We start from the raw sequence: 14,572 nt of genomic DNA on the forward strand, positions 1-14,572 counted from the left end.
ACTTTGTTTTTCAACAACACAATGATCCAAAACTACTCTCAAGGGCTTTATGATGAAAGTGATGATGTAACACAGGTTCAAATATAAATATATATATATATGTTCTTTTTATTAAGCCAAGGAATGATGCATGTAGGCATTATGACATTTATAAAATATTTTATGTAACTGCACATGTGGAAGCTCGATGCTTCTGGGGTTGGGGAAGAAAGGAGAGAATGTGAAAGTCAAAGCTTTAAATATAAAGATAAAATTAGTGTTTTACATGAAACTGGGGAAAATAAAGACATCAAATTTAAAAAAAGAAAAATCCTTGTTCCTGGAAGGCCTTTGATTCTTGTTCTGTTTTATGGTATTTTCCCATGATGTCAGAAGAATCACAAGACATTTGGGAATAAAAATGCAGCCCAGTAAACCAGCGCTGGAGGCCAAGATGGAGAAGATCTCCACTATCATCAAGGCTTTCCCTTTGGAGCTCTGATATGTGGGGAGGAAAGAGATCCAGACACTGCAAAACACCAGCATGCTGAAAGTGATGAACTTGGCTTCATTGAAGGCATCAGGCAGGTTCCTGGCCAGGAAGGCTATGGTGAAGCTGCCCAGGGCCAGAAAGCCCATGTAGCCCAGGACACAGTAAAATGCAAAGGCAGAGCCCTCATTACATGTGAGGATGATGAGCCTGGATTCAGAGTGTGTGTCTGCTTCTGGAAAGGGGGGAGAGGTCCCCAACCAGATGGCACAGAAAAGCCCTTGAATTCCAGAGCAGATGAGAACAACACAGTAGGGCACTCTAGGATGAAGGAATATCCTCATCCTGTTCCCTGGTCCTGTAACCCTGAAAGCCAGAACCACTATGATAGTTTTGGCCAAAATGGAGGAAACAGCCACTATGAACACAACTGCAAATACTGTTTGTCGGAAAAGGCAGGAAGCAGTGGTGGGACGGCCCACAAAGAGCAAGGAGCAGAGGAAGCAGGAGGAAAGGGAGGTGAGGAGCAGGTAGCTGAGGTTCCTGTTATTGGCTTGGACTATGGGAGTGTCTTGGAATTTCACAAAGACCCACAGAACCAGGGCTGTGAGCAATGAGAGTGAAAGAGCTACAGCTGTCACTGCCTTCCCCCAAGGGTCATTCACATCCAGGAAGGTCACAGTCTTGGGGAGGCAGTGATCTCTCTGCTCATTGGGATATTCATCCTCTGGGCACTTCTGACACTGCTCAGCATCTGCAGGAGACAAACAAGGATTTAAAATTTAAATTAAAACAGTTCTCTACATTCCCACAGCAGGAAATAGTCAGGAGAGCTGCAGCATAGGATTCTGTTCCCATAGGATGCAAAATCCCATTCTCTCTTTAATGGATGACACAGTCACCTGTAAGTTACTTGGTATACTGCTCAGATCAAAACTATTCTTGCCCTTGATCACTGGTTGACTTTGGTTCAAGTTCTCTTTATTTCTTTTACATAAGTGATGTCACCTTTTCTTCTTAACCTAATCAGTAAGGACAGAAAGCTTAGACAGTGGAGACCTTTAACATCAGACATCCAGATTTTGCCTGTGTTGTGTTGGGAAGCAACTCAAGTTGAAGAGCTGCCTGTATCAATACTCCTCATTCTTTCCATCTCCCAGTTACCACCTTTCAATAATTGCTATTGTTGAATTTATATGAATTTTTAAACATTTTCTTGGTAGATACAGACAGTGTGTGTCTTCTTGTCTCCTCTATTGAAACAGTATCTCCCTTAATGAAGGATTCACCTCGTTTTTATCACAATGTCCCATTATTTATGACCAACTTCTTCTCATACTAAATGACTATTGATTGATTTATTGAATAATGACTTACTATATATCTGGCAAGTTTCTTACAGAAAACATGTTTCTTTTGTTTTAGAATTCTTCCTTTTCAAAATCCAAATAGAAATGAAGCCTTTCCAGGATGTATTCAACAATGAAAAGGTAACCCTTTAATCCCTTCATTTCATCAATTAATTAAAAGAAAAATTCTCTTTGGAGCCTCCATTGGATTTTTTCACAGGCATTTCAAATATTGGATTCACCTTATTTTCACCCTATGTTTCAGGTCCATGAGATCTGAAATTAGCATCTAGAATGCTTCAGTGACACACCAGATCCATCCTTGCTTTCAGCATTCTGTTTCCTAAAAAAATATTTTTCTCCTCATTGTTTCTTCCTCTTTTTTGTGATTTTCACAACTCTTTTATTGCTCTGTCACATCTGCAGTGAAGATCCAAAGAGACATGCTAGTAGTGCCCCAAATTACCAGGAGCTAGGGTTCCTTGTAGTAACTCACCCCTATGACTGGAGATTTCTCCTTCTGAGCATGGGGAGCAGCTGAAGCAACAAGGTGGCTTCCCCTCCAAAGGCAACTTCCTGAATCCAGCAGGACAACTGGCACTACATACTGCAGAGGGAACCTAAGAAGTGACCGAAGACTGGAATAAACACTTTTAACTGATAGCTACTTATGTTTCTGAAGAAAAACTCAGCTGATTTTTACCATTCTCGTTTTGAAAACCACCTCTACATATACAGAATTTAAAGTGTATATGAATTATCACATGATCCAACTTATTCTTTCCATTTATCACCCACTCTTCTGCAACACTCAGTGACAAACCTCCTATTGAACCATTAACAAAATTGTATTTCACACACTGATCATTTAAAGATAGTCCATATATTGGCCAATTACAGAGAAGATGACGTTCCTTGTCTCGGTCATCGATGTGGGAGAGATCCCAAAAAGATCTTGAAGATTCTTCTTAGGGGTGGCCATTGTACTGCAAGTGCTGTTCCCAAAGTAATGTGAATGTTAAATGCCTAGAAGTATTCCTAATATAGTCAAGGGTTAAACAAGGGTAACCATTAACACCATTATTATGCAATATTGTACTGGAAATGTTTTCTTCAATAATAGGTGATGAAAGAGAAATTGAAGGAATTGGTGAAGGAGTGGTGTACACTTTTGGCAGAACAAGTGCCCAATGACAGATCCCAGAAACATTTGGAATGTAATTTTTGAGCTTCAGATATGCCTTCAAGACAGGCTTTTGTGGACAACAGAGGGTGCATTATGGCCCAGCAGAGGTAGGGTGTATCTAGGACAGCCTGCAAAAGTCCAGCATTGGGAATTTAGTGTGAGGCTCTTAGCCAAAGTACAGTAATAGTGTCTACTGGGTCCTCATCCAGAAAGCCAGTGCATCAGCAGTTCTACTGTGAGAACTCCAGGGCAAACATAACAGAGAATCTGGGAGTCAGTGAACCTCAGCAAGCCAGCCCAGTGGCAAAGCCTGCAGCACCATTGGCTCCACACAGTCAAAGAGAGACCCCTGTTCTTCAGCAAAATAAGCTTGATACAATCTCTTGTGTGTCCAAGCAACAGAGCTCAAATTTTAAAAGTGAGAAGAGGAGCAAAAAAAGAGTTCTGACCTGTTAGGTTCTTCCTAAGTGCTAAGTCAGTACTTGACAATTCTCTAGTTCCAGCCTTTCCTAGAGAAGAGCTTGCATGCTTAGGAGGAGCAAGTCCATTGGTGGAAGCAATTCTTCCCAGAAGCCCTTGCATTATCCCAGGCCCATTCTCTGGGAGGATAAAAAGGGCAGTTCTGGAGGAAAAAGGGAGTCTCTGCTCTAGACCAGACTTGACAAGGTTCTCTGCAGGAAGGGGAGTCACTTCTTTGGACAAGAGTTAACGGCAAGTGTCTGGAGACAACAGTTCTGAGTTGACACAGCAGCTCTCCTCCCAGAGAGTGATGGCAGCTTATGGAGACAACAGCACATTGCACTGACCTTAAAGAGATATCAGTCAGGGAAGATCATGATAGAAGACTGGAAGAGGGTAACAATGACAAAATGCCTATGAATAAAATCTAAGGGGGGAGGTTCTGATAAAGGCCTCATCTCCAAAATATACAGAGAATTGACTTTAATTTATAAGAAATCAAGCCATTCTCCAATCAAAGGATATGAACAGACAATTTTCAGATGATGAAATTAAAACTATTTCCACTCATATGAAAGAGTGTTCCAAATCACTATTGATCAGAGAAATGCAAATTAAGACAACTCTGAGATATCATTACACACCTGTCAGATTGGCTAAGATGACAGGAACAAATAATGATGAATGTTGGAGGGGCTGTGGGAAAACTGGGACACTGATGCATTGTTGGTGGAGTTGTGAAAGAATCCAACCGTTCTGGAGAGCAATCTGGAATTATGCCCAAAAAGTTATCAAAATGTGCATACCCTTTGACCCAACCATGCTACTACTGGGCTTATATCCCAAGGAAATACTAAAGAAGGGGAAGGGACCTGTATGTGCCAAAATGTTTGTGGCATCCCTTTTCATAGTGGCTAGAAGCTGGAAGATGAAGGGATGTCCATCAATTGGAGAATGGTTGGGTAAATCATGGTATATGAATGTTATGGAATATTCTTGTTCTGTAAGAAATGACCAACAGGATAAATACAGAGAGGCTTGAGGAGACTTACATCAACTGATGCTAAGTGAAATGAGCAGAACCAGAAGATCATTATACACTTCAACAATGAAATTGTATGAAGATGTATTCTGATGGAAGTGGATATCTTCAACATAGAGAAGAGCTAATCCAATTCCAATTGATCAATGATGGACAGAATCAGCTACATCCAGAAAAGGAACACTGGGAAATGAGTGTAAACTGTTATTTTTACCTTCTGAATCCAATTTTTCCTGTGCAACAAGAAATTTGGTTCTACACACATATATTGTATCTAGAATATATTGTAATATATTTAACATGTATAAGACTGCCTGCCATCTGGGGGAGGGGGTTGGGGGAGGAAGGGAAAAAATCTGAACAGAAGTAAGTGCAAGGGATAATGTTATAAAAAATTACCCATGCATATGTACTGTCAAAAAAAAGTTATAATTATAAAATAAAATAAAAATTAAATTTAAAAAATTGTCTCATAATAAAAAAAAATAAAATTTTGCTTTTCTGATTTTAATTTCATTGTTTTGTGCCAAAAATATTTTGATGTTATATAATTAAAATTATTTCATCATCTGTAAAAAAAAATCTAAGGGGGGAGTATGAACTCTTGTCTAACTCAAAAGCCTCTCCTCAAAAAGTTCAAAAAATATCTTAAAAAAGAGATAACAGAAAAAATGTGCAAGAATTAGAATTATGAAAGAAAATACTGACAATTTGAAAATAAAAACCTAAGCTTGAAAAAGGAAATATGGAAATGTCTAAAAGAAACAACTCTTTCAAAAACAAATTTGGCAAAAATAAAAATATATAGAAATTAATTATTTCTTAAAAATCAATTTGGTTGGGGAGGGGGTAACAAGATGCTGGAGAGAACACATGCGTCTTCTTAAGCTCTCCTTTACCCTGAATCAATTTTAACAAAATTCAGCCTCAGAAGTAGTGCTTGACTGTCAGAACACCTGGATATTGGGAGTACAACATATTGCCAACTGAAAATATTCTCAAAATTCTCCAGAAAAGATCTGTTTTGCTCATGCTTGGGGACAGACTTGGGTTAGGCCAGACACAGATCTCAGGCAGGCAGTGAGACCACAGGAAACAGCTCACCCTGAGCAGACTGGAGGGGGGCAGGGTGTGGTCTCTGCTGGTGGAAAATCTGGGGGGAGCACTTTAGCACAGTGTGGGCTACTCTGCCCTGGCAGCAAGCCAGTAGATCAGCAGAGAAGCTATAAACACAGGGGTAAAGTCTATAACCCCAAAATGCTGGAGTCTCTAGAGACCTGGCCACACCCACCCAACAAATGCAGTGACTCAGAATGATCCAAGTGCAGCCACAGTCACTGCTCCCAGTGCAGATACTGCCTTCCCTCTGCCACTGATTTCACCACAATGGCTAATTTCAAGGCAGCCTCTGGGTGCTGTCCCCACTGCTGCTTCACTGCCACTTCCTATTGTCTGCAGAGGCAGCTTGGACATAAGACACTGCCCCCCCATACGCAGACTGTAACTTTTGTGTTTTTTTCTTAAAATGAGCAAAAAGGCAATGCAAGCTCTAACTAAGTGTTGATAACTTCTAGAGGGAAAGAGCAGATTTCAGACCCTGAGGAAGCCAATATCAGGTTGGCTCTAGACCTAAAGGTGGATCTGATCTGGTCCCTACCACATAGATAAATATAATCTGAGAGGAAAAAACAAAAATGCAAGCAAAGAATAAGAAAAAGAGTGGAAATGTCATGTTGTGGTCCATATTAATTCCCAGTGTTTTTTCTCTGGATGTAGCTGCTTCTATTCATTGGAAGAGATTTGGATCTTCTCCTTGTTGAAGAGATCAATGTCCATCAGAATTGTTGAAGTGTACAATGATCTCCTGGTTCTGCTCATTTCACATAGCATCAGTTCCTGTAAGTCCCTACAGCCTTCTCTGAAGTCATCCTGCTAGTCATTTCTTACAGAACAATAATATTCCATGACATGATTTTCTTCATTCACTTTTTTTATTTCTTTTTCTATTTGTCCAATTGAGTTTTTTAGTGAGTTGTATTGTTTTATGGAATTTTTTTCCCAATTTGCCAAGTTTTTTAGGTCAAGTAGACATAAAATCGATGAAATAAAAGTAAAACTTAAGTGAAAATTTTGAAGAAAATATAAAATATTTCATTGGAGAAACTAATGATGTGGAAAATAGAACCAAAAGTGACAATATAGTAATTACAAAATAGTAAGTAGTAGATAAATCCAACCACAAAGTAAACAAGAAAGAAGGTTAGGAGGTGAATAGAATTTTAGAAAATTAGGTAAGATAGATCTCTGAAGACAATGGAAAAGGGATAGAGCGGAATGGACCTTTTTCTCAGTGGATCATAGCACTTCTACAAAAACTGGCCACTTCTTAGAGCATAAGATCTTCTGAATGAAATATAGAAAGACAAATGTGCAAAATATATGCTGTTCAGATCATGATGCAATAAAAAATTACTTCTAATAAATGACCATGTTAAAATAGACCCAAAATTAGTTAGAAAGTAAATAATTGAATCCTTAATAAAGAGTAAGTCTAACAACAGATGATAGAAAAGTCATTAATTTCTTCCAAGAAAATGTCAATAATAAGATGGTATGCCAATAATTATGGATTGCAGCCAAACAGTAAATGGTGAAAATTTATGTCTCTAAATGTTCATTTGGATAACATAGATAAAGAGGAGATCAATGAACTAAGGGTTCAAATAAAAAAGATAGAGCTAGAACAAGTTAAAAATTTCCAATTAAATAATAGAAATTCTGAAAATGAAATTATAGATAGATACAATTGAAAGGGAGGAAACTTGAATTAATAATAAAATTGAGATTTGAGTTTTATGAAAAAAAAAACAGAACAAAATCGATTAAATTTTAGTTAATATGATTAGAAAAAGGAAAGGAGGAAATCAAGTTTCCAGTATGAATCATGAACAGCATGAACTTATCATGAATGAAATAGAAATTTAAGTAAAAATTAGGAACAATTTTTCCAAAGTTTTGCTAATAAAGATGACATGAATCTAAATGAAATGAATGAATCCTTAGAAAAATATAGCTTGTCCCAATTAACAGAAAAGAAATAACATAATTAAACAGGTTCATTTTAGAAAAGGTAATTGGAAAATCAGTTAACTCAATCCCCTCAAAAATATTTCCTGATCAAATGAATTCTCTTCATCATTTAAAGAATAATGATTATTTGGAAAAAATGATTGAAGAAGGTGTCCTAGCAAATGTCTTTTCTGACATAGAAATTGTATTGATGTGCAAACCAAAAAAGGCCAAAATAGAAAGAGAAAAATATAAATCAATTTCCCTAATTAATATTGATGCCAAAACTTAGGAAAAATGATTCAAGTAGCTTCTCATGAAACATAATACATTATGCCCAAGTGGGATTTATATCTGAAATGCAAGGCTGGCTCAGTATAAGGAAAACTATCCACATAATGAAATAATGAAAAATGCAAACAAATAAGGTCTAGAACTTGTAGAAATAAAACCATTATAACAGTACCTTTCAAAGGTATTTGGTACTGGCAAAAAACACAGTGGATCATTGGAATAAGTTAGGTACAGAATTGTCAACAATTATATTAATCTAGTGTTTCAAAAAATGAAAAACTCCACATTCTGGGAGAAGACTTCACTCATTGACTAAAAGTGCTGGGAAACTTGGAATATAACACAACAGAAACTAGACACTAACCAACATCTAAAGTATTATATTAAGATAAGAAAAAATGATTCATGATTTAGACATAAATGGTGATACTATAAGCAAATTATGGGAATAAAGGTTGGTCTATCCCTTGGATATTTGGAGAAGGAATTTATGACCAAAGAAGTAATGGAGAACATTAAATATACAAAACAGATAATTTTGAGTAAATCAGATGGAAAACATTCTGCACAAAAAAACCCCCCAAGATAGCCAAGATTTGAATAGAACCAGTAAGATTGGGGAATTTTTTTTTCCTGCACTCTCTCTTTTGAAGGTCTCATTTCTCAAATACATAAATACATAGATTTATATATGTATGTACACATATGTATATGTACATATTATGTATGTATACAAGTCAAATTTATAAAAATACAAGCCATTCCCCAATTGATAAATGGTCAAAAGAATGAACCAACTATTTTCAGATGAAGAAATTGAAGCCATTTTTCATCATATGAAAATATGCTCTAAATCAGGAGTTCTCAAACTATGGCCCGTGGGCCAGAAGAAGCCCGCTGACTAGGTTTGTGGGGCCAGCCTGGTTATGGCAAATGGGCTGAGTGGCAGATACAGAGTCTGAGCTTTGGTTTTTACTATAATCCAGCCCCCCAACAGTCTGAGGGAAAGTGAACTGGTCCCCTATTTAAAAAGTTTGAAGACTACTGCTCTAAATCAATATTGACTATGAAAATCCAAAGAACGGAAACTTTCTCTGATTGAGTAAGATGACAGGAAAAGATAATAATTAAAGTTGGAAGAGATATGGAAAAACTTGGATGCTAAATATTATTGGTGGAGTTCTGGAATGACTCAATCTTTCTTGAGAGCAATGATGTTCAAATGACTAAGAAAATGTACATATCCTCTTATCCAGCAGTGCCTCTACTGAGTGTCTATCTCAAAGAGATCATAAAAGAGGGCAAAGAACACATAGATGAAAAAGGTTTCGAGCAACTCTTTTTATAGGGACAAGGAACTGGAAATTGAGTCGATTCCCATCAGGTGGGGAAGGGGTAAATAAGTTATAGCATAGGAGTCTACTGGAATATTATTGTGCTGTAAGAAAGGATTTCAGAAAAACCTAGAAAAACTGAATTAAACTGAGGCCGAGTGAAATGAACAGAACTCTGACAACATTTTACAGAGTAGTAAGATTATATGATGATCAGCTCTGATGGACTTGGTTCATTTCAACAATGAGATGATAAAAGATAATTCTAAGAGAGTTTGGTCTTATTTCATTGTGAGTGAATGTATGCATGAGTGTGTGTGTGTGTGTGTGTGTGTGTGTGTGTGTGTGTGTGTGTGTGTGTGTGTATGAATTGGGATTAAGTGACATGCTTAGAATCAAACATCTAAGCAGTGTTCAGTGTCTCAAACTGGATGTAAACTCAGGTCCCCCTGGCTCCAGTGGAGGTGCTCTATCCACTGTGACTTAACAAGATATGGTGTATATAATAGTGAGAGAATAGTGGTGTGCTATTAGACATGGTGACCTGGTTGATTTCAGAAACAGAGGGAAAAATTTGCATGAAATAATAAAAAATAAATTGATTTGAACTAAGAAATATTGTGCAAAGTAACAGCAATGGTTTTCTAATACAACTTTTGAAGTCTAAGACATTTTGTGTGCTATACCTTCTAAAATCAATTACAAAGGACAAAAGCAATTATAAACAATTTACCTGCAAAGAGAGATAGAATATGGATACTTTTGTTTTGCACACAAGTACACACGCACACACATACACACACACACACACGCAAATAGATAGATAGTTAGATAGATAGATACATAGATAGATAGATACACAGAAACATCTTTTAGGAAATAAGTAAGCAATATGTAATGGAAAGTCATGGTTATATATTGAATCTCTATGTTGTGCTGTGTAAAGTTAAAGGTTTTTTTCCTTCTTTGCTAGATAAGTTGAAAAAAATACAAATTAAAATATAATTATGCCTGCTTTCAAAGTGGCAAAAATGGGAATATGAAATGGTATCTATAAATTGAAGATTTGTTGAAGTACATATTATATTTATAGATATCTGTGTGAATACATAGATATAACTTTACATATATGTATATTTATATATGCAACTAAATTTCTCTGTGTGTTTAACAAGAGACTTATGTAGATGTGCATAAATATAATAAAGTATTATAGTACTGAGAAATGTTAAAGAGGATTGCTACAGAGAAAACAGGGGACACATGCATGAACTTATGACAAGTGAAAGAGAACGAGATCTTGCATTCTAGCCATTTTCCCACCCAGCTGCACCTGTCAATAATGGAGAGTACACCACATAAGTCAAGGTTTCTTCCTGTTTAGCAGCATAAATTAACAATAATGTCTCTGACCTTTGAACTTCACAGGTTCCACACTATGACATTTGCACAAATTGTAAAATCTTGACCGGGCTGAGCTTCTGGGAGAAAGTCCCCCACGTACAGAAGACGATCATTATAAAACTCGAAGTATATGTAGTTCATAATGGCATACTGAGCCTCTGTACGTCTGTTCTCATCCACAAACACCTGCTCACCAACAATGTTCTTAAACTGGGTTTTCTTCAGGTAGGAGTGCAGCTGAAAGAGAAGAGAAATGCTCATCATTAAGTGATACCTGAAGGAAAGGCAATTGTACGTGAGAATTTATGGAGTCTTGTGCTCTGATTTTTAGGTGGGGTCAAATCTGGGTCTCTTGTGGGTCACAGAAATTACCCTCTGACACCTGCAGGGTTGCCTGCATCTCCTGGGTTTGTAGTTTCAGTTTCACACTCAAATCCTCATTATTTCTCACCCCCATTATATAATTTATTGCCAAGGTCTGCTTGCAACATCTCTCTAATATGTTCCCCTCCTGTTCTCTGCTACTGGAACATTTACATGACTTCACACCTGGATTATTGCAATATCCTCCTGCTGGTTGCCTCTGACTAAACCTCTACTCTTCTACCTTCCACCCTGCCTGGGAAGGGATTGTTCTGAAGTGCAGGCCAGACCCTGACACTCCCATCCTTGATTATCTCCAGTGGTTTTCTGCCATCTCCAGGATAGACTATCAAACCATTTGTGTGACATTCAAAGACAACCAGAACCTCAGTATCTTAGCCACTGAATAAAGAACACCTGAAGAGGCTGCAGGAGTGGTAGCCATTGCAGCAGTTCTTGTACCACAGATGTTAAGAGGGGTAAAGACCTTGTCAGAAGGGTATTACAGGGGTCTCTTTTAAAGCCAAGGGACAGGACTCAGTTGTTTTGCCAGTACCCAGATGGAGCACATCTTCCTGGCTCACAGTTTGAGAGTTAGGAAGACAATTATCATACAAGATTCACAGAACAGAACAGAGGCCAAGACATTAATAAAGAGATTTCTTCCAAGATCAGACAACCTTAGGAGACGTAAAACGTCCCGCTCCCTAGAAGAATCCCTGAAAATAACTGCACAAAATTCCTGAAGCTTGGGACATTGGTCCCTTTACCCTGGAAATGCACAGGTAAAGTCAAAGAATAGGCTGGGAAAATTGGCAAACAACCAAAAATTATCCTGTTCCTTGAAAATTAATGTGATGAACAGGAAGATGAAAAATCTATACTAAGAAAAAAATAAAGTCAAAGCTCTTATATCCAAAGTCCTCAAAGAAAGTAAGAATTGGTTTAAAGCCACAGAAGAGTTCTAAATGAATTTTCAATATGGAGTCAGAGAGGTAGAGAAAAAAGTACTAATAAAAATGAGAGAGATATAAAAGCAGTCAGAAAAAAACTTAGAAGAGAAAAACGCCTTAAAAATCAGAATTCAACAAATTGAACAGGAAATATAGAGGTTCATTGAGGAGAATATTTCTTTAAAAAATAGAACTAAGAAGGTAGAAGGTAAGGTTGTTTTCAGAAATTAAAGACAAAACCAAAAGGAAAAAGAATGAAAACAGTATGCAGTATCACAATGGAAAATGCTGTCCTGGAAAACAGAAAGAAGGGAAATCATTTAACATTAGGAGACTATATGAGTTCTACAATCAAAAAGAACATGGATTCTATCTTTCAAGAAAGTATCAAGTAAATTTCTCCTGCTTTCCAAAATATGAAGGGCAAATAGAATATGAAAGAAACTACAGATCATCTACTGAAAAAGATCCAGAAAGGACCTCACCAGGGATACTATAGCCCAATTCTTTATATGTTATTTGACAAATATTGGAAACCAATAAAATCTTTGAGGAATATACAATCAGAATAGTTTTAGAAATTGAAAAGTCTTCAATATCTTCCATGTCCCACTTCTTGCTAAAATACTTACTCAAAAAATCATAGCTAAAAAAGTGCCCCTCTTTCATTATTACCTGCCATGGATGAGGCAATACAGATTCTTCATTTTCCAAGGATATTTTCTCGGATCTTTTCATCAGTGTTTCATGGAGAGCCCAAGCCACAGCATATAAAGCATTGTAGATGTTGTAACCCAAGGCAGATGTGGTCATGTCCACAGAGTAAAAAGGTAAGTGTTTCAGGGAGGCATTTGGTAAATATAAATCTTGCTCAGGGATGTCTGGTTGTTCTAAACATTTCAAAAGTGATGGCATATGTGCCTGAATAAAACTGTTCCTCATACTTAAAGGAGAATTATTCTTCCAGATAAAACTCTCAAACCCAGGGACTGGAGTAGTCAAGTGTGAAAAGTAGAGAGTAGCATGGAAAGTGAAACCATAATGGTACAAGGCTCTAGTTGTAGTGTCTAAATGAGATGTGGCAATCCACACCTTCTTGGTTGGAAATGAAAATCCTGATGGGTCTCCCATAATATTTGAAGAGTCTGTGTCAGTATGAATGACAATGACTTTGACTTCTGAAATTAGGATCCTGGACGTGAAGGCCTCAGAGGTCTCCCTATTTTTTCTGTCACTGAGAGGGATCTTCTCTGTGAAGGACACACAAATTCTGTTCTTTTTCATTTCCTCTCTTATTTCCTTGAGGAATTCCTCACCTCTCATGTCATCAAAGACAATCAGACCTATCCAGTTCCATTGAAAATATGCCAATAAGCGGACAATTCCTCGGTGAAGAGAAGAGGACTTGTGGGCCATCTGATAGAGGGAAGGAAACTGGACTTTGTCAGCAAGACTGGGATCAAATGGACCGTAAGTAATCTGGATAAGAAAAAAATATGGATGAGCAGGTGCATGATGCTACAGAGAGAACTAAGGTAAAATACACAGTCAAATGGGTATATTTATTGTTAGAAGAAAGTTTTAGATTTTATTGTAAAGTTTATCATAAATGAAAATTTCTCTCTGAAAGTCTAAGTCTCTGTGAGCTCTCAAAAATACAATGACTTATTGAAGGCATCCAGGCAATGAATCTTCCTTAAGGTTCCCAAAGGAACCAGAATATATAAATAATTTCTTCATTTGATCTTTGGCCCAGAACAAATTTCTAGAGTAAACCAGCTCTATATTATTGAGGCTGAAGACAAGGTTTTCTTTGGTGAATGAAAGAAAACCACATGATCAGAACTGTGTACTTTTTAAATTTGGGACAAAATAATATTCACCTATAGATGTCATTATGGGTTATAATTGTGGTATTTTCAACAAGAAAATCTAACTGGTTTCCAGTAGACCCTGAATATGTATTTCTGGCTTTATGAAATCAGAAAACTGAGATTCCTAAAGGAGTTTAGTGAGATCTAAATGAGTGATACAGGAAAGACATCCCCAGTACAATGTTGCTGAGTAGCTAACATCCTCCCAATCACTAAATATGTCCAAGAATATGACTTTTCAAGTATAATGACAGCTCATTCTTCTTCATGTATCATTGCTATAAATAGAACAAACAGGAAACAAAAAAATGTTTTTTCAACATTAGAGAAATGCAATTCAAAATGAGTTGGATGTAGGAAAAGACACCTATCAGATTTACAAATATCCCCAAAACATAAAAGGAAAGCAAAAAATGTGGAAAATTTTTGTAAGAAGTGTCTCTGGTAAAATTCAGCAGCAAACTGGGCAAGGGAATTGCAATGTGTATTGTAGATTGACTTCATTTCTTAAATATAAAGTTATCTCCAGGCATATGAAAAAATTCTAAGTCACTATTTTTAGAGATGTGCAAATTGAAACAATTCTGCAGTACCACATCCCACTTATTAGATTGATTACCATAACGAAAAAGAGAATCATAAAAAATCCTGTAAGGGATATTGTAAACTGGGGACATAACACGCTGGAATTGTAATCTGCTCCAATTATTATGGGAAAAAATTTGAAAAGATGATCAAAAGGCTTTAAAAATGTTCATATCCTTCCATCCAGCAAT

At 36.9% G+C, this 14,572-nt stretch overlaps 2 protein-coding genes across 2 annotated transcripts in view; both read right to left on the bottom strand.

Moving 5' to 3' along the window:
* The window catches only part of LOC141556251 (vomeronasal type-2 receptor 26-like), a 210,689-nt gene that overhangs the window by 184,151 nt on the left and 11,966 nt on the right, over positions 1-14,572 (bottom strand). The window lies entirely within an intron of this gene.
* LOC141565251 (vomeronasal type-2 receptor 26-like) overlaps positions 262-14,572 on the bottom strand; it is a 30,577-nt gene continuing 16,266 nt past the window's right edge. Inside the window, exons 3-5 of the mRNA XM_074308627.1 lie at positions 10,672-10,843; positions 2,315-2,425; positions 262-1,223 (exon numbers count right to left, since the gene is read on the bottom strand). Of these exons, the coding sequence (XP_074164728.1) occupies positions 262-1,223; positions 2,315-2,425; positions 10,672-10,843 (1,245 nt within the window). The remainder of the gene's footprint in view (positions 1,224-2,314; positions 2,426-10,671; positions 10,844-14,572) is intronic.

The sequence above is a fragment of the Sminthopsis crassicaudata genome, chromosome 1 (assembly GCF_048593235.1).
Source record: "Sminthopsis crassicaudata isolate SCR6 chromosome 1, ASM4859323v1, whole genome shotgun sequence".
NCBI classification, from domain to species: Eukaryota; Metazoa; Chordata; class Mammalia; order Dasyuromorphia; family Dasyuridae; genus Sminthopsis; species Sminthopsis crassicaudata.